The 26,741-nt window shown below is 40.8% G+C and overlaps 1 protein-coding gene across 2 annotated transcripts in view; it reads right to left on the bottom strand.

The window, feature by feature from the left end:
- Nucleotides 1-26,741, bottom strand: part of SYNPR (synaptoporin) — a 296,719-nt gene that overhangs the window by 830 nt on the left and 269,148 nt on the right. Inside the window, exon 5 of one of the 2 annotated variants that reach the window (XM_059937693.1) lies at nt 3,763-3,954. The exons of the other annotated variant lie outside the window; for it this stretch is intronic. Coding sequence (XP_059793676.1) covers nt 3,763-3,954 — 192 coding nt within the window. The remainder of the gene's footprint in view (nt 1-3,762; nt 3,955-26,741) is intronic. 2 annotated transcript variants of the gene reach the window in all.

Genomic DNA, 26,741 nt, shown 5'->3' with positions numbered 1-26,741 from the left:
GGCAAAGAAGGTGCTATTATTACACCCATATTAAAGATGTGAAAACTGAGGTTCAGCAAAGATAAGGATCTTATTCAAGGTCGCATGGCGTGGTTAGTAGTAGACCTGGGACAAGCCCTGTTCCATCTAACTCCATAGACAGAGTGCCTACCTAATCTATCATTACCTCCCCAGATGAGGTAATCCTCATGGTGTGTAAGATATCTTCAGGGGACACAGGGTTGAGTATTTTCACTTTAATGATGGTGCATTAATTTATAAGGTTACCTTCACTTTAATGCTAGAGTTACTACTTTTCCATTTATTGAAATGATATAAATAAAATGAGTCAACCTAAAAAGTATGGAGTAAGCAATGGTACAGGTGGAATGCAGACAAGCACATGCATGGTAGTGTAGACAGAGGTTGTGCTTCTTTGAATAATTGTACTTTCTGTGCCTCTCACAGTCAGAAGTGAACGTCCAAACCACACTCTGAATGAAGTTCAGGTTGCAGAGAGGTATGAAATGTTTTCTCAAGAACTGAATGTGAGACTTTCCTATGGAAACTCCTCTCACTCTCCAGAAGGGTGTCCTCGGTGAGCCAGAGGACCGGGTGTCACTTCCCTGGGGCCTGAGTGTTTGACGGAAGCAGAACTGTTTGCTTCTGTAAGAGGCCCAAACAGAACAGTTGTTCTGCAGCCTCTTCCAAGGCGGACTGATTGACTGGGAATTAAGCAAGGCAGTCAGTTTTAACAGCCCCCTTTTGGAGACAGACAACGATAGTGTGGCACAAAGCTGTGATGACATTAAAGTATATTTAATAGCCACTCCAGCACGATGCTGACCAAACAAAATGGACTTGGGCAGAGGCCATAGCTCTGGAGTAGGCTTCTAGAAGTCCCCTGCAGTGTCAAAATAATTTATCCCTTATTTGTTGGATGGTGGGATGCTTCAGAGTGCCCTGGGGGTGGGAGTAGCAGGCTAGGTAGTCAAGATGAGGGACTTCGGGGGCTTGGAACACGGGCTCCAAGCTTCAGAATTTTAGCAGCAAGTGGATCAGGGCACACTACCTGAATTCTCAGCCTTGGAGCCATCCCCTCTGGCTTTGGAATTCGAGCGGCCTGGGCTCTGCAAATTTTTGCTTTATGATTCTGGACACGGCAGTTAGCCTCTGAACATCAGCATTTTAAAAATTCTGTGAAATGAAGACAGTTATTCCTTCCTTGGGGGATAGTTGTGAGGATTAAAGCGGATGTGTGTGAAGCAGCTAGACAGTGCTGGACACGTTAGTAAATGCTTACTGATTGCTAAGCTGTGCTGTGAATCACTTTCTAAAATATTTCCATGAATTGTATTCAGCTGACTCTTTTGCTGAGGCATAAACTGAAGCAGGGCTTTGAGGCCATATTCTTGAGGTGTCAAGAGCCAAAATTGAGCATCTAGGCCTCTAACCAATCTCACTGAAGACTGGTTTATCCAGACCTCCCTCCCTCCCTTCCTTCTTCTCTCTCCCCATCCCATCCTTTTTTCTTCCTGTAATCTTAACTGAGATTTATTTAACATAATTTTGTGCCATGCTCTAGGCTCCTTGCTGAGGGAGATACAAAACACAAATAAGGTACTTATAGTATAACAGTTGCATGATCAAAATGAATTAGGTAATCACTGATACAACTCTAATTTACATATAGGACCTTTTAACCATGTGTACAATAGCTAGGATATTTTCCATCAAAGGGGAGAGCTTGATTAAATTACACCTCTGTAAGTATAGGTTGATATATGAGCAGAAAAAATGATCTTGGAATCTTTTCAGATATGAAGGGATGGCTCTGCCCAGGACTATAATTTTACCTGTTTTCTATTCCTTGGTCCCTCCCTTTCCCCTGATGCTACTTCGTTTCTAAAAAAGGGATGTTCGAGAAGAGCCTAGAAATTAGGGAAATGCAACTTAAAAGTAAGTACATAAACAAGGCATTGCCATGGGCCTATTTAAGGAGCGGTGATATCTTTATTGTCATCACAGAGGTATCACAGATCTCTTGCCTGGCACATTTTAGGGGCACATGAGCCCTCGAATTTGTTCTTGCCATATTGTTGCAACTGAAATCAGAGTAGGGATTTTGAGTCTAGCCTAGATGTGGGACAACAGAAAGAGAGACTGGAAAACACAGTACATAACATGAGAAAGAATGGAGAGAAGACATCTAGATTATCTGAGGACATGTACCAGCATTGCGTCCGTGAAGCTGGAGGAACAGAAGTAGAAATTATGGATGGTTCGTCCGTTTCTGTTACTTGTGACCCAACCATTATACCCCATATAGACCTTGGTACCAGCAGTGGGATACAAAGAATGGATTTTAAGGATACGAAGACTGTTTTGCTTTAGCCAGTTTAAATGGAGTTTTCTGCCACTAGGAACTCGAGCACACAAACATAGATCCAGAACTATAACAGCACCAGACCTGCCCTGCCACACACGACGTGATTTGCTTTCCATCCATTCTTCTTTTGATTTTTAAGACATACGTCACATTGTTTCGCATTCCAAATTTGCATCTCCTAGTCTAAACTTATTAGAGACATCAGAAGCAGAATTAAATGGACTGTGCAGGATGTCATAATTTACTAGAAGAACTAACAAACACACTGAATGATTTTATCTTTGTTCTCTTAGAGTCTGAGATCAGGGTTATAATAACTTTTATTAAGCACTGCCTGTAAACAAACTACAGAAGTAGTAAGAATGTATTTTAATGTACACCTCAAAGTATTCATCCACAGCTGTGGCCAGAAGTAAATAAAAATTACTGTGAGACCCTAATATATAGTTTATTTCAATGTTTACTATCTTATTACTAAGGCAAGATTCACAGTCAAATCACCAGCAGCTGATTAGCCACACTTTTTCCCTTCTTAAATGCCTTCTCAGATTAAATTCCAGAAAGCTGTAGAAACATAAGTTAACCTTGAAGCAAAGATAATTAATTTTTAAGGTTGGCTAAAGAATGTCGATCCTTAATCAAACACGGAGCCCTCTATTATTCGGTAACTACTGCTTTTTGCTGCTACTATAGCTTCTGTTTCTCAGATACAGTTTCTTTCTTTGGAATAACACAAGTTCTTACACTCATAAAATAAGAATCCAATTTAGTGGCCCTGTTATCTGTCAGGTGTTCTGTCTCCCTGTAAGAGCCATACACTTGAGGATAATATTTGGCTGTTCAACTAATACAGTTCGGCTTTTCCAAAGTTATCAAGCAACTAAACCAGAAGCATGGAGAAGATTAAAAAAATTACCATAACTATTACAGGTATTTTTTATACTTTGCATTTCTATCTGTACCCTACTGGGTCTGCGTATTTTTCTCTAGACAATCAACTGGGTGTATTCTAACTATGTGTGGCTTGAACAGTGTTTTCTTCCCAGGAAACCTCTATGCCATCAAATATTCCTTTTAACTTCCGGCAGACTTCAGACTTAAAGTTCAGATTTTATATCTGCTTCTGGCTTAGAATTCTGACTTGACTGTCATCCAAGCAACAGCTGCCAGTACCTGCTGGGCTCTTATTAAGAACTCTCTAATTGGCAGCATTAAAGTCTATGGGTAGAAAACTGGAAGGCCAAAGGATCATCTAGCCTGTGGAGTGAACTATCACCTTTTAGACTGGACTCATTTCAGAGGCAAAAATTCCCCAGAAGACTCCTGAGATGTTTTTCTGATTCCTGTGACTGGCAAACAAAGATCTGGGAGGTAAAGCATAGAGGGAAACGTACCACAGAAGTGTTTAGGCTGGACATCACAGGGCTATGGACAGCCATGCATTTGTTGGACGGCTGTTTGCAAGCTGACATCAGTAACAATACTTCTTTGGGATCCGTAGCAACCTTGACATCAGACAGCCCTTTTGCCCAAGCTGATGAACCCACCAACCACAAGAAAGAAAAGACTACAGTGACGATGAAGTCCTACAGAGACAAACAGAAAGATAAAACAGGAAGAGAAAAGTGAGTTCTAGAAACAAATTGATTCGTTTATACAACTCTTCGGTTTGCCTTTTGAAAAATTCCAAGACCCCATAGCATTGGAACCATGTTGAGAAACGAATAAAAGAAAGTTTTGTGATACTGTATTTATATTTCTAGAAAATAGACTTATTAAAATCACAATAGTAATAACTTTTACTGAGCACTTATTATGTGAAGTATTATTCCAAGTTTACATGTATTAATTCATTTGATCCTAACAACAGCACTATGAAATAGATGCGAATCCTATCCCCATTTTACAGTTGAGGAAACTGAGGCACGAAGAGGTTAAAAAAGATTCTCAGAGTCATGAGTTAGTAAGTGGTGGGGGGTGGGGGGGGTGGACAGGATTCTAAGCCTGGCCATCTGCTTCCAGGACCAGTGAGCTTGACTATTCTATACTGCTTTTCATGTCTGCTTTAAGGAACATTCATGTTTTTATTTAAAACAAGACATTAAGAAAGTTAAAAAGATTGAGGTCCTGCTTAAGTTAAATATGACACAATAAAAATGAATCACTTTCCATAAACAAACTTTATGGCTGAAGTTAGGATCTATGTCCTTGGAGTAAATATGTTATTTTGGGGAGCTAATGCAACCCTTTTCCCCCCTAGTACCATTTTATACAGAGGGATGGTATATTGTACTAAGGTATCTCATATGAGTTAAAAGCTCAGTCTGTCATCTATAGGCCTGGGGATGAATCCTGACTTTTCTGCTTAAGAGCTCTGTGTCCTTACGCACTTTGCTAAACTATTAATACTTGAAGCCTCAATTTAACCCTCTGTCAATTGGGATAATAACAGTATCTGTCTCACTGGATGGTGGTGAAGAGTGAAAATGTGTATGTTTGCCTCTTTTCCCCTTTAAGATGTCAGCTCCACGAGGGCAGGGCCTGTCTCTTTTGCTTATTGTTGGGTATTGGCAGAAGAGGTGCCAGCAACATTTGTTGAGAAAATAAATGAAAAAAAGAATAAATGAGTATACAAAATGGTCCCAATTGGGTTCTATAAATTTCTGTATAGGAGTTTACCAGGTGGTAATGGTAGGATTAAAGATGACTTTTGTTTTATATAAACTTGTATATTTTAAAACATTTTATAATTAGACCAAATAAAAACAGCATGGCAATGTGATCAAGGCACTGATTGATTATATCAATGGCTCGCCCAGACAAAACTTCAGGTGGCCCTATTTGTCCTTACAGTAGCACCAGGATTTATAATTAGACCAAATAATAAATGTCATTAGAATTGAGAGTTTTAGCATCAAAGGTTTCAGAAAGCAGCCTCAAGCCAAGTTTCCTATACCTGAGCAAAGTGTGACAATTTGGCAACTATGTCAAAATTCTAGCTAGAGTATAAATTAGCTTCAACTTTTTTTGGGTCTTTTGCTAAGCCTAAGTTTGAAGCTACATTCAGGGAGAGATGTGGGAGCAAAGCCCTGACCCCACTTTCCTCCCATTCTTTAATCTACCAAACCAGGTTCATTTTGCCCAATGCTCAGCAAGCCAAAACCCCGACAGGCCTAGGACTGCAGCAAACAAAAGATTTTTTTCCGCAATAGAGCCAAGCGCAGGGACGGGAGAACAAATCCCCCCCCCCCCCCCCAAGAAAGCAAGGGGCTGCTGGGCGGTGGGGTATTTATGGGATGAGGAACAAAGCAGCAGGGCGGGCAGAGGCGTGCGGGGCGTGGGGAAAGGTGATTGGAAAAAGGTGCAGGAATCCTCATCCTGCGCAGCCGTAATGAGGCTACACGCCTCTGCACGTGGCGTTTTCGACCCTCTGACGTCAAAAGGTCACCTAGAGGACACTGGCGCATGCCCAGATGAAGGGTTGTTGGTCCCATCCTCTCTTGACCAGCTCATCTGAAACTAGACACAGCTGACTCCAAGTTCCTTCTGCCTGGAGGACAGGCAAGTCTTAAAACAACCTTGATTAAGGAAGGCAGGTGAAATGGATTTAACCCACGGTTTCCCTCCAACTGGCCAAACCCAATTGGAACCCCATGTGATCCATGTAAGTCACCTCTTGGACACAGAACATGGTGGACAGGGCAGAGCGTCCATCAAAAGCTGTCCCAAACTAGTGGCTGTCTTAGGAAACAGCTGCTGTCACATTAAATGTGCTGTCACATTTAGAGTGCCTCCTAAATGCCAGGCACTCTGCTAACCACTTACAGACATCATTCGCCTCACAGCGAGGTACTGAGGTTAGCCCTGCTTTTCTTAGGAGGAAACTGAAACACAGACAGGTCAAATACTTTCCTTATAACTAGTGCCTGGCTTGACAACTGTGCCGTACGTATCATGAGCTCACCCTCACCCTCAGTGTAGCTGGATTCACTTTGCTAAGTCAGCTTTCAGGAATACCAGAATGAAGCTGTGAATCAGGAAACACAGAAATCAAACAGCAAGATAGAAGCTCAGCTCACAGAAGAGCTTTGGATTTTTCGAAGAGAGTATCGCTAAGCAGTGGCTGGATGGGATAACTTTCTGGGTCCACTCACAGATTGATTTCATTATTTCATTTGGAACACTAATAAAAGTGACATATGACTTCTAGAGAATGTCTAGTTTTTAACACACTATGGCAGAAGATCATTTGATCTTCACAGTAACTGCATGAAGGCGAAGACAATTATACCCATTTTACAGATTCAGGGAAGTTAAATATGTGTCCGAGTTGTCATAAGTAACAGAGATTTGAATTCAGGACATTGGGCTCCATGTTTAATGAGTGGTTTTCCATTACGCCCAGGTGTTCTGAAATTTGGGCTACCTAATTGTGGAGACACAGACATAGCAATAAATAACAATGAGCTACACAGGAAGAAATGCTTTCTCCTTCACGATTCTCTTGTGATCTGAGTAGTAAAGGAGAAAGTCTCAGCTGGATGTTAATATGTCTCTAACACCTATTTAACAAATATTTAATACCTACCTATCAAAGAAAATTGGCCCCAGGCTCAGAGCCTTCAGGCAAACAATGGTACCTGGCTGGAATACAGTACTCTTCATTTTCCAATGATTCATTTCTATGTTTATCTTCTAATTATGTCAAATAATACTGGATTTCTGTATCCAGGAGTGGTACAGGAGTTTCTTAAAAAATAAATTTTATTTAAGTTACCAAATAATTTAATTTAAAGAATAACAGTAAATAATTTCTGGCCCACATGACAGAAGCAGGGCAGAGAATGTCTGAGGTTTGGAAAGATCTGCATGGCCACATCCTGGGCTGGGAACACTGAGACTCTAACCCAGTACTATCTCATAGGCACAGAATGGGAGCCAGAGATGCGAGTCACATATGTAACTTTCAGTTTTATAGTAAACACATTAAAAAAAAAAGCAAAGAGAGATTGGTGCAATTAATCATATTAATACATTATATGTATTTATATAATACAGCTCAATATATAAAAATATTATCATTTCATAGATTATAAAATTATAAATAAGACATTTTACTTTTTTTGGTATTAAGTCTTTAAAACCTGGTGTAATTTATACCTACAGCACATCTTAATTTGGTATTAGCTCCATTTCAAGTGTTCAGCAGTCACATGTGCTATGGGACGGCATAACTCCAATCCACAATTAACAAGTGGAAGCACTTGTTGAGGGTCCACTGAAAGTGATGCCCTTTGTCTTGTTTTGGGTCACTGATGTCACAATTTTTCTTGGTACTTGAGTCTGAGATGGCCCTGGTAGCCATCTTTCAGCTTAGCTTTTACAAGGCCAGCACGCCTCTTGCATCTGTCCTGGCCTATAGGATTTCTTACGTAGGTTGATAGGATGGCACAATCCATTGCCCCAGTGGTCTGGTGGAGGACTGAAGGCAGATCAATGACCAAAGGGAGGCGTGGGTTTTTGGTACTGGCAGCCAAGGGAAGAGATGGGCCCACAGAAACAGCTCCACTAAGTGGGAGCTACATTTCAGCCTAGATGTAGGGGGAAAGTCTGACTTGACCCCTCTATTCTCAACACATGTGCCAGGATGGTGACTGGTGAAATGGGATGAAATATGGAGTCCCATTTTACAGATGGGATAAATTGCTTAAACCCAGCTTGAAAGATGCAGAGCCAGGATTCGGACCCAGGGAGTTCGGCTCCAGAATCTGTGTTTTTTTTCTAAAATATTTATTGGAGGACAGTTGATTTACAATGCTGTGTTAGTTTCAGGTGTACAGCAAAGTGAATCAGTTACACATGTACATATATCAGAATCTGTGTTCTTAATCTATTATAAAAGCACTCTGTTGCTTTTAGAGGCCCATGATTTTATTGACTCATAATAAAAATTAAGTTGCAATATTCATAGTTATGGCTATCATTTACAGAGCAGTTACTATGTACCAGACACTGTGTATTTCATGTATCACTCATTTAAGTCTCATAATAACACTTTGAAGTGGCTATTATTGACCCCACTTTACAGATGAGAAAATCAATGTTCAGAAAGATCAAGTGAGTTGCTGGAGGTCTGAGAGTCACTAAGTTGCTGAGCTTTGTTTGCGACCAAGGGTGGCAGGGCTTCAAAGTCTGTGTCTCTCATCAGAAGGTGAACCTCATTATATTCCAAACCAGCTTTGACGGGGGGCACACCGTGTGTCAGGCCTGAGGTTGATGTGCTTTACACGTTTAGCCTCAGTTCAGCCTAACCACAGCCCTATGGATTAGCGTTAGTTTTTCTATTTTACAGATGAAGGAGGAGGGCTTAGAGAAGGTAAGTGATTAGAGGAATTGGGTACCAAACTCAGATCTGACTCCAAATCCCACTGATTCGTTCATTGGTCCATCATTTTACTTGTCCCTTTTCCCAATCATATGTTCAGTATCGATTATTTTCCCACTCTGGGCTGGGTACTGTTCTAAAAATGGAGGAGGGGCTGGCAAACACTGGCCAAAGAACTGTTCTCGGCCCTCAGGTGGTTTACATCTCTGCCCTTTCTGCACTGTCTGGGTTGTTTTATGTTATTACTGCGAGATACACTATCAGCTAATCAGGATCTTGCAGAAAGAAAGCTGCAGTGGATGGGGTTGTTCTGTTACAGGGGCTGAGTAATAATCAGTCATCTGGTTCCACATGTGAAGAATCTGGCTGACAATGGAGAATCAATGTAGGATTTCATTTCTTTTTCTCTTAAGTTAAATTTGATTATGATCGACACACTGCACTTTTTCAGTCTGTTCCCAGAGAACTTTATCAATTGATTTGTGGTTGTTCAGCTGTGGAACTGAGGCCTTCTGTTTCTTCTTGTTTTAAACTTTTCTTAAGAAAAGAAAAAAATTTTTTATGCATCTCTCCCTGTAGCTCAGTGAGAGACAACTGATTTCATAATCTGGGTGCAAGAAGGAGGTGTTCTTGGCTGTTTGGCGATCTTGGAGTAGATGCAAGCTCTTCCGTAGCTTGCTGCAATGCTGTTGTAAATCACAGGTTAAAAACATTCCTTATAACCTGCTCTGAATTCCAATCGATCCAGCCTAAACCTTTCATTACAAATAGCACAAACATTTCCAAACAAGTCCATAATAATATAAGAAAATTAGTAACTGCTCAAAATAAATTAATAGTAATAATATTACTAGTAGTAGCTGCTATTGATTCAGTGTTTACTATAAGCCAGGCACTGTGCTAAGAACTTTACATACATTATTCTACTTTCTTCACCAAGAATTTGTGAGGTAGGTCTTATATATAGGTTTTTAGGAAAGAATCACCTAGTAGTTCACTCTACAGTCTTTGGAATCTGGTAGCCCTGGGTTCAAATCTCAATTCTTTCTAAGTAGCTCTGGGACCCTTTAAGCCTCAGTTTTCCCATCTGTAAAAAGGGGCAATAATAACATATATTTTCATAGGGTTTTTGCTAAGGATAAATGAGTTAATTCAATAAAATGCTTTGCTCAGTGCCTGACACATAGCAAGCCCTCAATGAATTTACACACACAAACACATATATAGGCAAATTCTATACATAATAATTAAATATATAACAGTATAGAAAAGTGTATTAGTATTATTCAGTGGGTTTTGATGGTCAAATTAGGTGGTTCATTCATTTATTCAACAGATCTCTAGTAAGAACCGATTAGATGCCAGGTCTTAGGAATACAGTAGTTCATAAAAACAGACATGGCCCCAGTATTCATCCTGTTGGAGGAGAGAAACCTGACTCGCATAACCACAGAATAATGTGTAATTGCAAATGGTGATAATGGCTTTGCAGGAAAGGGACTTCGTGTTTTTAAAACAAACAAAAAATGCGTGTGGGTCACTGGCCAGTCTAGAGGGATGGGGAAAGCTGCACAGATCTGGTTGTATCCAGAATTCTTTTAGGTTTGTTCCTTGGGTGGCTCTCAAAGCAGACTCATGTTGAATAATAAACACACTGCAAAATGACTTATCTGGAAGGCCTATGAATTGGCGTGTAGAGGGAGCTTTGGGCTTCTCTTTACTACCTGCTTAATCCATGCCCAAGAAGGATGCATGCTGACATTGGTCAGGACCAAGAGGGAAGTTTGAGTGGGAGGCGGGGAAGCTTGTTTATTGGGAATTTTGGTGGCCCACATGTCTGCTGAGGCTATCAGCTTTCTGCACTTGCTTACCTATAATTCTCTCCCTCTAAGAAAGCCAAGCAATAAACAGAGTGAGACCCAGGGGTAAAAAGATCTAGGATGGATCTGCTTATATATCTAAATGTTGGCAGAAGAGTATTCCTGCCTTTCCGGACCCTTGTACTCTACAAGTCTGTAAGCCTAGGGAAACAACCAGGGATGCTACTGTTTCCAGGTGAGTCGCTAGCTTATGTAGAAAATGACACTCTTTCCAAATAGTTGCATACTGGTTTTGACACATCTACCAGTAAGTATAGAAACAAGTAAGATGCCCAAGTCTTAGACCAGAGGTGAGGCAACTGCTGAAACCAGTTTAGATGTCTTAAAAATAATTGGGAAAAATCATATTTGTAGAGTTAGTCAAGGATAAGTCTGGAAATTTAGAGATGCTTATTGAGCATCTTATCAACCTTTTTTATTTTTATGTATTATTTAGCATTTCTAAAATATTTTTGGGCCTGCCATCGAAGCAACTAGATGAAAATACTAAGGTTTAAACAATTCACCAGCTTTGTCTACTTAACATGAAACATCTGTGCATAGTAAACATATCTGGAAAACACCAGATGTCAGGCAGCATATAGATGAAACATCTGGAGGAAATGCAGTATATAGGAGACACGGTGGGAGGCTTGAAGTCAAAAGCAGCCCGATTTGAACTTCATCACTCACATGTACCTTGGACTACAATGTTCCTTCAATGTGTGAACAGATAGATAGATAGGTAGACAGATAGATATGACTTGGGAGTCATATATATGTGATAGCACATGCACACTTTTAAAAAAACAGATGACACACAACTACTTTTTTTCCTCCATACAATGGCAAACAGCAGAGACATGGATAGTTAAAATACGAGGCAATCCAAAGTAATTTCTTAAACTGTCTAAAAATTTAAGTTGCCCCACCACCAACCTATATTTAAGAATGGATACGTTTTATAGGAAATCATTTCAAGTAAGCTACACTGAGAAACTGTGACTCAGAAAATGCTAGCGGACCTTTAAGGGGCCACCTTCCGAAACAAGTCAGCTCCTTTTTGAACCCTGCTCTGTGCTCTCTTGCTATCGCCTTCCCTGAAACTGGAAAAAAAAATGCTTCTCTGGAATTACATAATATTAGAGTGGGAAGGAACTGCTGAGGAGATAAATCCAGGCTGTCAAATACTCCTTTGAAAACATAATCCTATTATTAACTTACTATTCTACACTACTGATATCTCCAGATAGGACATGGAAGAATTGATATGCATGGCTGGAAATAATACACAGACTTAGAAATTCTCTGGGCTTCGGTGCTGACATCTGTAACATGGAATAGGAGTGCCTACCTTACAGGATTGGTGTGAGGATTAAAATTAAATACAAATGTTAATCATGGAGACTGTAGTATTTTCATTGTTGCATTTATGAAGGTGGTAAAGATGATGTAAGCTTCAAGAGACATGGCCTGATTATGTCATAGTCAGTGATATTTGACAATGAATTCAGCTGTAATGACTTGCTTTTCCCCCCTTCCCCACTCTGTATTCTGACGTTCTTTCAAAAATAGATTCACTCTGCTGAGGTTAAATTCATATGGCCAAAACTTTGTATTTTCTTAATACAGTCTAAAGTTCGAGTCAGTGGTTCTCTGCGGATAGAGCTTCAAACCTATTTGGCAACGACCAGGAGTGTGCCTGTGCATGTGTGTGTGCGTGTGTGAATATATCATCCGGTTACAATACATGATAGAAAAGAACTGGGATAATTGTGTTAAGACATGAAAGGCCATTTGAAGAAGTTCTGCCTGGGATACACTGGTCACTGCTACATTCTCAGAAGGCACACAGTATGTGCTATTTAAATTCTGTTCATATGTTGACCTCATTCACTGGAATGTGAGTTCCTTGGGGATGGAACAGTCTTAGCCACCTGTGTCCCTGTGCCTAGCCAAACGTCTGGCGTGACTTCTCATCTATACCCACTGAACGCAAGAAGAAAGGGAAGAGACTTCACATTTGGCAGTCACCCAGAGTGGAAATCATTTGGATTTCAAAAATCTCACGTTTTGTAAATTATTTCAAAGATATAAGAAACTCCTAACACTGGCTGCCTATAAAAAATTACATGACTGGAAGAAAGGGATGGAAGAAGGGTTTGGGGGGGGGTTGTTTTTTATTATTTTTCTTTATATCTATCCCCCCGTACACCCTTTCAAATAACTGGATTTGAAAACTTTAGTATAATTTTAGAATAGGCATATTTTACTGGATTTGACCTTCGGCAATTGTGAGAAACTTTCTGTTTAGGGGAATGATTATGATTATATTTCACACGTCCCTCCCACCGACTTTTTTTTTTTTTTTTTTTTTGCAAGTGAGCAAGCGGTGTTAGCACAGTTAGGTTCATGAAAAGAGCTGCTATTTTTCAAGCATTCCTTCTGCCTTCCTAGAATTGAAGACCCATTATTCTGTCATATATCAACCCATCTGTCAGCCTGCAACAGATGGTTAAAACGGAGAACTTCCAAAATACCAACGAGGAAATTATCCTGCACTTCACCATCCACAGCTTAAATTCAGCCTGACTCAAGAAAATTCCTTCGCCACTTCCCCGCTCATCATACAAAGTGAAAACGAGGGAAAATACTACATTTGAATTACAAATTAGAAGCCATTTCCCGAGAGGATGGTTATTGGATTCATCGATGTTGGCTTCACTCTGCCAGTTGGGGAGAAGACAGACCTGGGTTCAAGTCTCAGTTATGCTGGTTCTCAGCTGCGTAGCCTTTGGCAGTTTATTTGACCTTGTGGGTCCTTATTTCCTTAACTGAAATAGTAGACAGTTAATGGCCTGTCTTAGAGAGTTACTGCGGGAATGAAAAAAGAATGGCTAATCTGTGGGACAATATCTTGCACAACTAGGTACCCAATAAATGATAGGTATTATTATTTTCATCATCAGTTCTTCCTTCTGTTCTTAGCCTATTTCTCATAAGTCTATTCCAGATGGAAGATCCTGTGTCTCTGGCAGGCAAGATTTGAGCAGGTGCCTAAGGACAGAAGGAAGGCAAACATGAAAAAGTGGCAAGGTGTGGATGAATCTGAGTGTGTGTCTGTGTGTCTGTCTGCAATGTGTGCTGCGTGCATAGTGTAACTCATGGAAACACGGTGTTGTTGTTTGGTGTGTGTTTGAGGAGAATGAACAGGGAGATGCGTGGAATTGAAATGTCATTGCCTTCTGCAGGAATCCGTATTTTGTAAGCCTGAAGGGACCAGGGACTTCTGCCCAAACACTCCCCCAAAGAGTCATCATATGTTTTCTTGGTTTTCGTTTTCAGTCTGGATGAAATAAATATTTGTGATTTATACCCTGTCGAGGCATAAATATTAATGGAATCATAACTTATGTTTCTTGCTTTATTTAGCTGATTCCACTTATTTTTGTCAGTTCTATCATATTCCCAACATATAACTGTTAGAATGTAACACTCACAGTTTTTTTGCAGTGGGAGTTTTGGGGAGGATAGCTTCCTTTTCCCCAGTGCTATTCTTTTCTAAGTGCCAATGTGCGTGATAAGAGAGAATGGCAGGCCTGAAAGCTCTGAGAAGCAAGGTGTGTCCAAGAGCAGCGCTTCTCCACTTTAGGTGCCATGGATCACCTGGGTATCTGGTTGAGATGTGGATTCTGATTCTGGTTCAGCAGGTCTGGCGTAGGTCTGAGAGTTTGTACTTCTAACAAGCTTCCAAGTGATGCCAGGGCTGCTGTCCAGGGACAGACTTTGAGAAGCCGGGTCCTAGTCTGTGTGGAAACTTCCTCCCTAAAAGCGGCCCAGCCCACACCAGAAGCCACTGCTCTCCACTTCTGCTCTCAAGGGCTTTCCCGCTATTTTGTACACATTGCCACCCTGCCTCACTTTCATATAGGTAGGTCTCATTTTCCCACTTCAATTTTAAGATAACTTTCTTCTTATTTTCTCTCTTCCAGCATTTATTGAGTAATTGCTATCCACCAGGCACTGTGCTGAGTGTTAACCTCATTTAATTCTCAGTGATAAGGTAGGTACTATTATTACCATCAATTAACAACTGAGAATATAGAGGCACAGTGAGTTGAAAGAAATTGCCCAGGGTCACCCAGCAAGCAAGTGGTAGGCCCAGGACATATACACAGTTTGACTCCAGAGCCTGGGCCCTCAACCATTATGGCTTTGCTAAGATTATGTCTTATTGAAACTGTGTCAAATATATTTTTATACCTACTGCCACACCTAGTCCAGTATTATTTTTAATAGATATAAGCAGAGAGAATAAAAATCTATTATACAAATAAAGAAGAAACACGTAGGCTCTTTTTTCCTTTTTTTTCATTTTTGCTTCCCAAACTGATGGCTTAATGAAACCTGTGGAGCTGAGTATCAGGGGATTAGGACTAACATTATCATACGAAAGTCCAATAATAGGCACTTAGCTAAAACTGCATATTATTAGAATCTGGTCTCGAGAAGTTATGCTATGTGGACACAACTTGACCTATGGTATATTAAAATCTGCTATAATGAGATCTCATTATATACCATATTGTATCCTGTTGATGAGAGGAAGAAATGAGCTGTTAAAAAAGTGAAGGTTCTACATAAGATATTCTTAGTCACAAAGAGGACCATGATTCCACACAAATTTGCAGAAATTAGTTGAAGATGTAATAATCTCGCACCAGTTTGCAGAGCTGCCCCTGCTAAGTGCCACTCATAATATTCTTTTTTTAAAAAGAAAAAATCTTTTCCACTATTACAAAAATGAAGCCAAATAGAAAGTGGGTTTTTATTTTGGAGCACAAAGAAAGCTGCACCCTGTTCTGGAAGTACGTATATAACACCCTGGTTCCAGATTTCAGGAACCACCCTCATTCCATTTATGCACCGTGGCAAACAGTATTGAAACTAGCGGAAAACACCTGGGAAATAAACATTTTGCAAGTACCTTGTTTTGATGATTTGGAGAGAATCTGAAAGCTAAATTACGGTACCTGTTAAAGTAATTGTGTGTAGCTTAAGGTAAAAAGAAATCCACACTTGCAATAATAATAACCTTTTAAAATGTGTTAGAAATACGAGTTGAATCATGCACAATTAGAGATGGGGTCTAAGATTTTTTTGTAATGAGAAAAATCACCTAGAGTGGAAATAATCTTTGATAAACCTTTCAAGTCTCCCACACTGAGGGCCGTCCTAGCTGTTGTGTATGCATAAGGTTGTGGGCTTGTGTTTGGAGGCCATGTATGAAACATACGGAGCTCTGAGCCCTGGAATTTCTTCAGTTCAGGGAGATGTTCCCACTGAGATGGACCATATTGCTGTGTTGATGCTTTTTGGTTGGATGGAAGACCAAGTGGCCACAGGTTGGAAATGTTTTATGTTTCTATTTATCTTTCTTATATGTGGGCACACATTTTTTTTGTTTTTGAATTGATCATTGAATGATCATATGTCAGATGCACATACAGTGCACTCGGCTATGTTGTGGGCTTGGAATGGCCATCAGGTCTGTTTGTTTGGTTTGGTTTTAGTGACAACTCCCTGCCCCTACCTTACCCAAAGGTTTCAAAACAATGGTTCCCAACCTAGGGCTCCCTTGAACCACTTTGTGAAGTGTCAATTTGGAACTGAGACTGGATAAGTCTTGTTCCTGGTTTAGTATGTAGCTTTTCTGACAATATTCAGGACAGTGGTAGAAACACACCCCTTGGAGGTCACTTCTTTACCATTTTCCCATCTCCTTAGTTTTCATTCTTTAGAGGGTCAGGAGGGCACAGGGGTTAATTGCTATAGTTTTGAAGTCAGTGCTGGATTCTTCATGGCTGATTCACTGTGTGACTTTAGCCAAGATCCCTGAACCCTCTCAACCTCGGTTTCCCCATCAGTAAAATGGTGGGACAATACCTACCTCCAAAAACTTTTGTGAGGATTAACTGAGATGTCACACACGAAACACTCATTACAGGATGCCTGACTCTCACTAACTACTCAATAAATATTGACTGTTAGCATTATTCCTTCCTAGTTCTTCGGGTGAACTAGACACAGGGCAGAATTGTTTAACGAGGAGACATACTTGTCAAGAACGAGTTCCCAGAGCAGATCATTGGTGGCAGAGGTGTAGCCTTTCTGGAAGTGAGACTGTAGATGCTGGATGCCAACCCACTTGACTAGAATGAGAGCCACCCATTGGCTTTCAGGGCCAGAGACTGGCTGAGTGGTAACTAAATCTAACTAGTTTTGACATCACTTTAATGAAAAGACTGACATTGGCTTCGGCTTCTTGGATACTCAGCAGCAGTTGCCCAGCTGAATTCCTCCCACTGAGGCACCTGTACTGCACTGTGTGCCTGGCTCTTGTGGGTATTTCTTTCTGCTTATTCTGAGAGCGACACTGCCTTTTAACTCTCCACAGGCCATGCCTGACTTAGGATTTGTATTGCTATGAGCAAAGAATAGTTATTAAAGTATTTTTCCGAGTCACAGTTTCAGTTGCCCCAAGGCACTTAATTCCATGAATTTGGGGAAAAAAATGCAATCTTTCCCACAGATACTGTTGTGTTTGCTAAGCCACCTGCGTTTTATCAGTACACATATTTTCCACAAGCAAGGCAAACTTTCTCACAACGGTGAGTCTGTCCTGAAGAGGTTTTGATTAACTTTGCTCATAAAAAAGTAGTGAAATAGAGAGCTTTCTTTTTCTAGCATTCACCAACTTCTTCGTTTCTAAATACAAAATGGATGCAAAGGCTAATTTCACCTCAGTTATTTGAGAGCACCTACCTCCATGGGGTCATATAATAGCTATTTATGAATTTAATGAATGGGAAGACCTTGCAAATGAAAATTCCTAATTCATTTTTCATAATTTTAAATGGAACAGTCCTCTAATCCACCCCACCCCTGCCATGCTTGGCATTCAAAACTAAAGAGAAATACCGGAGTGTTCTTCCTTAAAATGATAGACATCAAGTATTCTGTTTGTTTTTGTAGCTTAATACGAGGAACCAACCTCAAAAAGAATTTGAAATTACTTACTCACTTCAAGTGAGAACTAGAAAAATTAGCTAGATAATCCAGGACAATAAAAAACACCAAAAGAAACAAAAAAAAAATCAGTAAACATCATTGATCATTCATTTACTTTCCACCATGTATCAAGTGGGCTCCTAGACCCTAGAAATATAGGAGTGGACAAAAGCAGACAAAAATCCCTGCCTTGCAGAGTGTACTTTCTTGTGGAGGAGACAACGAACAAGGTAAATAAGTGAAGTATGTAGTGGTTTGAATAGTGGTGAGTGTTATGGAGAAAAAATAATGCAGGGAAGAAGGAAAGGAAGGGCTGTGATGGGGACGTGGATGCTGAAATTCTAGCTGGGGTGGCCAGGGAAACCTTATTAAGAAGGGAGGTTTTGAGTAAAGACCTGTAGAAAATAAGGGAACCAGCCACGTGGACATCTGGGTAGAACTTTTCAGGCAGAGAGAAGAGCAGGCACAAGGGCTCCGAGATGGGAGAGAGCCTGGTGGGCTTATCAATCCAGAAAAATGAAAGCTTGGAGTAATTCACTTTAAATGAACAGTAGTTCTTTACCTTTTTAGGGTCAGAGACCCTTTATAAGGATGTGATAACAAATGTACATGTATTGCTCCAGGGAAATTGGATCTGGTGAAGGATGAGGAGGGGAAGTAGGAGATTGTGGTCACATTGTCAAAAAGAAGTGACAATAGTCTGAATTAGGGAAGTGTTGGTTGGATTCAAGCAAGAGATAATGAGATGGATTTAATGGAGTTTAGTGAGGGATTTGATTTAGAGGTGGAGAGAAGGTGTCATAGAAAGTACCCAGGTTTCTGGCTGGGAAGATCATTTACTGGATACCCAACTCTGAGAATCTATGATTCCAGGATATTTCACAATAGCAAGTTCTACCACCTCAGTATGTTGGCTTGGTAGACCTGCCCTGCTGAACTCAGTAAGTTTTGGGGTACGGGCGGGTCAGGCTCTTGGACGGTCATTTAATCAAGATACAGGTTTGGGATCTGTTTACTCCATTAAAATTACATGAAAAAAAGTACTACCATATTTCTAAATGTTCTTTTTGAATAGGGATGATTCAGGAAAACCTCTCATTTATTCATTTTAAAATCTTTTAGATGGGAGGCCTTCTGATGGTCAGTTCTATTACCTTAAGTTCGTAAGAGTTCTCTTTGAGGGCCCTTTTCTTGTTTATCCCTAAAATATGGGAGTTTGTAAGGTCATAACTTCTCTTTTCACTCCCCTCTCTCCACACTCTCATCCACTGTCATGACCTCCTCTGAATTTCAGATCCGCATCCCCTTTCTTTGCTACTAGCCGCGTATGGATGTCCTACACTCCTTCAATTTAATTTGTTGGAAAAAGAAGTCCGTCTCTTTCCTAAACCTACTTCTCCATCTGCAGGTATCAGCTTGGCTGAAGGCAAAATCTCATGTTACACGGGGAAGCCTTCTTAAGCTCCTCCTCCCTATCCCTGCCTTCCTGTGGGATAGTGTCGGGTGGTGACTGCCAGCCCAGGCCCTGGATCAGGCAGATCTGGTTTCACTCCTGGCTCAGCCATTCACCAGCCATGTTACTGACCTTGGCCCTCTCTTGAAATGGGAATAAAAACATTTAGCTCATAGGGTTTCTGTGAGCTTTAAATGAGTCATGCATGCAAAGCCCTTGGTTCCCTGCCTGGTGCTCAAGAAAAGTTGCTCAAGAAAGAGATGATGTTCTATTTAGGCTCTTATTGCTTCCTCTTTAGACTATTGCAACTGTCTGCTCTTCAGTCCCCCATCTCTAGTACCAGCATGTTACTTAATTGTTAAATACCCTTCTCTATCTGAAAACTTCCAATTGTATAGGTAAGTGTATTAGAATTCATCGTGCCTTGGGAGTATTTTTGGGGGGGCAGGGGAGGAGGAAGGGACAGAGATCTTTTATAGAATGTAAATCTATGCTCCACAATTAGGCTCATCCCACCTCTAATAACCTCAGGTCGTACTAATCCCCCACTTTTAAATACACTCACCCTCACTCACACGTACCTACACTCACACATACACACTCCTTTCTGCTCTCTTCTGTCTGGCCCCTCACTCCACGTCTCTCCTCATAGAGGAAGCTTCCCACCATATTTACCCATAGAAGCCAACCTATGTTCCCCTCTTTGACCTGCTCCTCAAAAAAAACTTCCCAAGTTTTTCCAGTTGAAATCAATCCCTTGTTTGTTCTTTCTTCCTCATTGCTTTTCCCTCATTTGCTTTCCCCTTATTATAGCCCTTGGCAGAGTGAATCAAAGAACTCTAAAGCTAGGACTCTATATTTCAGCTTTCTCAGAACCTAGCACAATGTTTTGCACATAACAATTTCCCAATAACTGTTTGTTGAATTCAATTAGGATGATTTCAGTTTCTGAGAGCTAAATGTAAACATCCAGACAGCATTTAAGCATTGCGTTTACCCAGCCACCTGCTGCTGCCTGGTTCACAGTTTACCTTACAACTGAGTGTGAGAATCCTATTTGCATAGCCATCTGTCTTACACATTGCCAACAGGCCCGGATTTACCCCGTCTTTGCATCACTACACCTTATGTTTAGTTCTCCCCACCAGTGAGCCTTTTGGGTGAGATTTGCCACCTGACAGTTTAGACCAGAGATTAAAAACCAGTTCATCCAGTTTGACTCTCTAAAAAAACGGTATCGGTTAGGGGCAGAGGGAATGTGCAAACAGGTCACGGGTTTCTGAGGCGCACCTCTGTCCTGGTCAATATGTTTACCGATGATTGGGAAGAAGACTTAGCTAACATGTTTTCTATGCATGGGATACTGTGGTCTGGCCTGACATACTGTTAAGCAGAATGATAGCACAGTTTTAAGAAAATCAGACAGGTGCTTTTCGAAACCTGGAAAGTCATTCCAACTGAGAATTCCCTTCCTAACTCTGGGTGAGAGAAATGGCCAAGAACTTTCCAAAATTAGCACCGATTGGTTCCCTTATCTTTATATAAATTACCATCTGGTGTTTGTTTCACGTACTCACAGAAAGCCAACTGGAATAGAGTATATCAACTACCAGTAACATTTTATTCTGAAAGGTCCACCTGATATCAAACTGATGTACAAAGTTGTGAAATCTCTAAATCTTTACAAGGGTGATGACCTCTGTTGATTTTGTGTCAAGGAGAATCTTTTTAATCTAGTGTAGGAAGAGGCAGTGCATTACAGGCTCAGTTGGGGATTTCTCTACTGCAGTAGTGTGTCAGATGGACTACAGAATAAAGGAGGCTATTTTACCTAAAGTTAAAGATAGTAACTTTATTGTCCCTAATATTTGCTCAGATATTATGACACTCTGGATCATAATAAAGTAGGTGTTTATTTTCACAATCACTGTCCTAAAAATTATAAACAATTGGTTCTTATTGAAAAAAGAGTTTAGTATAAAAGCAAAATAAAAAGTTAACTTGAAGCCTCAATGTCTTTCTTTCAAAGCCTAGGCTTTGAGAAATCACAAACCAAACTCGTCATTTACCTTACTCTTTAGCAAGTTTCTACATAAGATCTTCCTGATCCCCCAACAAAGAACGCCTGCGGCTGAAGATAACTTTACCTACCCAGAAAGCAGGAGGCCCAGACCTTCTGTCAGGTTTCCATGGGCTTGATGATTCAATTTCCTTTGAGTAAACTGACCGCAGAGCCTGTTTGAACATTGTCTCTTCTCTAAAGCTTCTCCCCGCAATCCTAGCCAAGGTTAACCTTGCCCTTCTGTCTGTAGCCACAGTACGGCAGAAACCCCAACTGTAGCTTGGAGCCGTGAAAACCACATCTAGGAAAGGTCACTTTTTTAAAAAAAAAATTTATTTTATATTGGAGTATAGCTGATTTACAATGTTGTGTTAGTTTCAGGTGTACAGCAAAGTGATTCAGTTATACATATACATACATCTTGTTCAGGTTCTTTTCCCATATAGGTTATTGTAAAATATTGAGTAGAGTTCCCTGTGCTATACAGTAGGTCCTTGTTGATTACCTATTTTATATATAGTAGTGTGTATCTGCTAATCCCAACCTCCTAATTTATCCCTACTCCACACTGGGAAAGGTTACTTTTATTTACAATCTCTAACTGGTTCCCATGCAGGGAGGACCCCTTGGTGACTGCGCAAGGCTAATGGGTTTGGGGATGCAAGCTGAGAGAGAGCTGCATGTTTGTGATAAAAAAGGGGAGCACGGGGACCATGAAAGAAGCACCTGGAGAGGAAGGCTGGAGAGGCTGGTGGGGGGAAGTTCAAGAAGCGGAAGAGACAGGTGCTGGCCTCAGAGCACCTGCCAGAGGGTGGGCATGAAATGGGGGCCTGGGATGAAGACCCAGCCTCTGACAAAGTTTTACTTATTTATTGACATTAACTTTTTGTTGTGTGACATGCAGTGTAAACTTCTCCAGCAACTCATGCCGTCTTCCCTAGTCGAATCCCTCACGAATCCCTCACGTGTGTGGTGGTGGATTCTGTGAAGCAACAGTGCCTGCTTCCTGGTGGGTTCGCAGTAACGTGGGGGCTGTAGAAGGGTTTCACCTGTCGCCCTGCCTCGGATATTTGGAAGTGCTCACTTCCGTTCTCAAAAGTGTATCTGTTTGGAGGATAACTTACAAAGTCACACAAAATAGCTCTCTTATCTGACCATACTCTGAAGACCAGACACATTTTGTCCCTGAATTGCCTGTTTACTGATCTCCATTTCTGAGATCATGGGCTCTCTCAGGGATAGGATGCTGTCTTCATTAATTCATTCAACACTATGTATGGAGTTCTGGATTACATGTGTCAGGTACTGGGACACAATGAAAGGTAAGTGGTTTCTGCACTCAAAAATCTTACAGTATGATGAGGGAGACTGATATATCTGACATATAACCAAACAATTACAAACCAGAGAGCGCTCACCACAGGGCTCCTCTACCTCGGCACCATTGACATTTTGGACCACATAATTCTTTACTGTGTCAGGGTGTCCTGTGCACCCTAGAATGTTTACAGCATCCTGGGCCTCTACCACTAGATACCAGTAGCACGCCCTCCAGTAGTGACAACCAAAAATGTCTCCAAACATTACTGGATTTCATACTCCCTTTAGTCCCCCCACCCCCAGGTCCCGCCATTGAGAACCACTCGTCCCATTAAGGTTAGTCCCGAGGCATCCTGGGAGGAGCACCTGACTCAGACTTGAGCACAGTCTTGTTAATTCTTCATGCTCAACACCTAGTCAATCCTCAGTAAGTACGTGATAAGTGAATGGAATGCATAATAGCATGCTACCCTTCAGGAGTCTTAGAATGAAGTCTAGTAAGTTAGGGGGATGTTTAAGTATGAGGCCTTAGGCAGAATTTGGCCAATGAATTTCACTCTGAATCATCGGCACCAACATTGTTCCCAGACACACCCTACGTTGCCCCCAAAGGGACTGGCTGCCTAAATGTCACAGTGCAGATTTTCTAGCAGTTATTTTCCTGTTAATAAATACTGATTGTCAAGCACTTGGGCAAATATCAGGTGCTAAATATTAAATGTTAACTAGTCATTATAAAGCCACATAAATATTTTAGATTTCATCAGCCACAGCAAGGAAAGAAAAGAATCCAGATTCTAAGAGGGGAAAAAAAAAAAGCCCTGACATTCAACTAATGGCTTTACCTACTGATGCAACCCACCTGGTAGCTTGAGACCTAGTGCATCTTGGAAGTAAATGTTCTTTGCAAAATACAGTTAAATCTGTTCCAACTTTGGCTGAGGCATTCGTCCCCGAGTCAGATATTGTTTCGATGTAAATGAGGACAAAAAAAATTCACAGTACAACCCACATATTCCTTTCACACAGCCTCTGCCCTGAACCAGACTGACATGAGGAATGGGACAGCAGGGCTGATTGGCAAGACAAGCTTGATCCACATGTTGGCCTGTCTTCATGGACTTGGATGTGCTGAACAATAACGGAGCTTTCCAGAACAAGCTATGTGACTCTGGGCAAGTGACAACTTCTCTGGGTAAGACAGAGGGTGTAGAAAGCAGTGATTTCAAAGCTGCTCACAGCATTCAAGATTATATTTATAGTTTTACATCCTTAAAGATTAATGGAATTGAGGGGTTCACAGCATTAATTTTGATTTTGGGGGTGGGGAAGAAATGTCAAACAAAAGCCAGCCTGTCAATAGTCCTGACATACCTCCTTAATAATGTAATGTCAAAACTACAATAAGGTATCACCTCACACTGGTCAGAATGGCCATCACCAAAAAGTCTACAAACAATAAATGTGGGAGAGGGCATGGAGAAAAGGGAACCCTCCTACACTGTTGGTGGGAATGTAAATTGGTACAACCACTATGGAGAACAGTATGGATGTTCCTTAAAAAACTAAACATAGAAGTACCATATGATCCAGCAATCCCACTCCTGGGCATATATCCAGAGAAAACCATACTTTGAAAAATACATGCACCTCAATGTTCACTGCAGCACTATTTACAATAGCCAAGACATGGAAGCAACCTAAATGTCCGTCGACAGACGCATGGATAAAGAAGATGTGGTACATATTGGCCAACCCTATATATATATATATGTGTGTGTGTGTGTGTGTGTGTGTATGTGTGTATACACACACACACATATATATACATACATACATACATACACACAATGGAATATTACTCACTCATTAAAAAAGAATGAAATAATGCCATTTGCACTAACGTGGATGGACTTAGAGATTATCATACTAAGTGAGGTAAGTCAGACAGAGAAAGACAAATATCGTATGATATCACTTATATGTGGAATCTAAAAAAAATGATACAAATGAACTTATTTACAAAACAGAAACAGACTCACAGACTTCGAAAACAAATTTATGGTAACCAAAGGGGAACCATGGTGGGGAGAGGGATAAATTAGGAGTTTGGGATTAACATATACACACTACTATATATAAAATAGATAATCAACAAGGACCTACTGTATAGCACAGGGAACTCTACTCAGTATTGTGTAATAACCTATATGGCAAAAGAATCTGGGAACGAATGGATATATGTATATGTGTAACTAAATCACTTTGCTGTACATCTGAAACTAACACAATATTGTAAATCAACTCTACTCCAATATAAAATAAAAATTAGGGGGCTTCCCTGGTGGCGCAGTGGTTGAGAATCCGCCTGCCAATGCAGGGCACACGGGTTCGAGCCCTGGTCTGGGAAGATCCCACATGCCGCAGAGCAGCTGGGCCTGTGAGCCACAATTACTGAGCCTGCGTGTCTGGAGCCTGTGCTCCGCAACAAGAGAGGCCACGACAGTGAGAGGCCCGCGCACCGCGATGAAGAGTGGCCTCCACTTGCCGCAGCTAGAGAAAGCCCTAGCACAGAAACGAACACCCAACATAGCAATCAATCAATCAATCAATCAATAAATCTTTAAAAAAAAATTAAATTAAAAAAAACAGTGTGATGTGACATCTGATGAAACCTCACAGAACAGAGTTCTGAGGTCGGCAGCCACAGAGAATGAGTGGGCGTGATGACTTGCTTAGTCTGAGCTAGCTCCCAGTGTCCTCTAGCTGGTATGGAGTTGACCATTATGGCACCCATGGACTGGAACATGATCCAGCTGGTAGCCCTGGGCTTTAGGTTAACAAATCTCTGGGAATTCTCTGAAACCTCTTCTTTCTCCCAAGGTAAATATTCCCAGCGACTGCACGGAGACCCACTGATGTTATTTAGAAGTTGCAATTAATAATATTTCCCCGCTGGAGGAATTAGTTGTCCCCCTAATCGCCAAATCATCATTTCTTTGCTGACTCCCCAGAGGTTCATTTTATTTGTAGCACTGTCAAAGCACACACAAAACTGAGCAGAAGAGCTGCTTCTTTGTTTTAATGTTGCTGCTAAGCTTAAAAAAAAAAAATCTTCTCCCTCCTTTAATTCCTTCAGGAAGCATCTCATTCTCAGCATTTATTAAAAATGGGGAAGCAGTCCTAGGAGGCTTTTGGAGGTCTAAGTTCATAAGGTGAATATGCATAAAGGCAGCAGAATATCAAATTTTTATAATTATACCTTTTCATGCATACAGTTCCTGGAGTGAAATTGGCTTTGATTTAGGCTGATTTAATATAGCCTTTCTAATTTAAATCTATCCCTTCACTTCTACTTAGCTGTTTTAGACGGGAAAAATGGGTTCCTATTTCTCACTTTAACAAACCAATAAGAATTCTGTATGTCTAAACAAGAGTGATGGGATAGCATTTAATATCTGACCTCTTCCCCTAATTCAAGAGCTTTGGGGAAGGAAAGTATTTCTGTTTTGCAGAGATAAACTATTAAATGAGAGGGCAAACGAGGATGCAGAGACACAGGCTTAGGCGATGGTGCCTTGCATAATGCTTTACTCAGAGTCAGCAGGCACTAATCTTTGTTGCAAGAACAATGCCTAAGACAGGAGCAAAGGCTGAATAATCTCAGAGCAATGAGGCAGTTAAGAGCACATACAAAGAATGCACAGTTAGAAATGGAATTTTGATGGAAATGAAGGCCTGTTAGAGTAATTTGGTTCAGTAGGTAGAAAAAAACCAACTGGAAAGACTTTTGAGTTGAATTACAACGGAAAGAGCCATCTGTTCTGCTAACGCAGCACCTATGGTATAGCATGGAGAACTCTCACGTAGATGTAGGATTGCCTTAAACAGACAGACAAGTGGATGTAGGGGTCGGAATTCTAGTTAAAGGACCACGTACACACACATTGGAGCTTGGAGTTCATTCCATTAATAAGCACTTGGTGAATTCCTGCTCTGACCCAGTTAGTGCTGGTTCTTCAGAGATAACAAACTCAGTCCTACCTTCAAGAAGCTCTTTTTCCAGCACAGGAAACTGACACACAAGCAGACAACTGAAAATGTGGCACTGTCCTGGGATCAGAGATGTGGAGAGAGCGGGTCACCCTGTCCTGCTAGGAAGATTTTTTCTTCCAGGGAATTTCACTTGTTTCAAAGAAATAAGTTGACTTAATTTCCACTCA

This window comes from Balaenoptera ricei, chromosome 11, assembly GCF_028023285.1.
Source record: "Balaenoptera ricei isolate mBalRic1 chromosome 11, mBalRic1.hap2, whole genome shotgun sequence".
In the NCBI taxonomy this organism is placed as follows: Eukaryota; Metazoa; Chordata; class Mammalia; order Artiodactyla; family Balaenopteridae; genus Balaenoptera; species Balaenoptera ricei.
The sequence above is the reverse complement of the archived record's forward strand: the minus strand, read 5'-3'. Positions and strand labels throughout refer to the sequence as shown.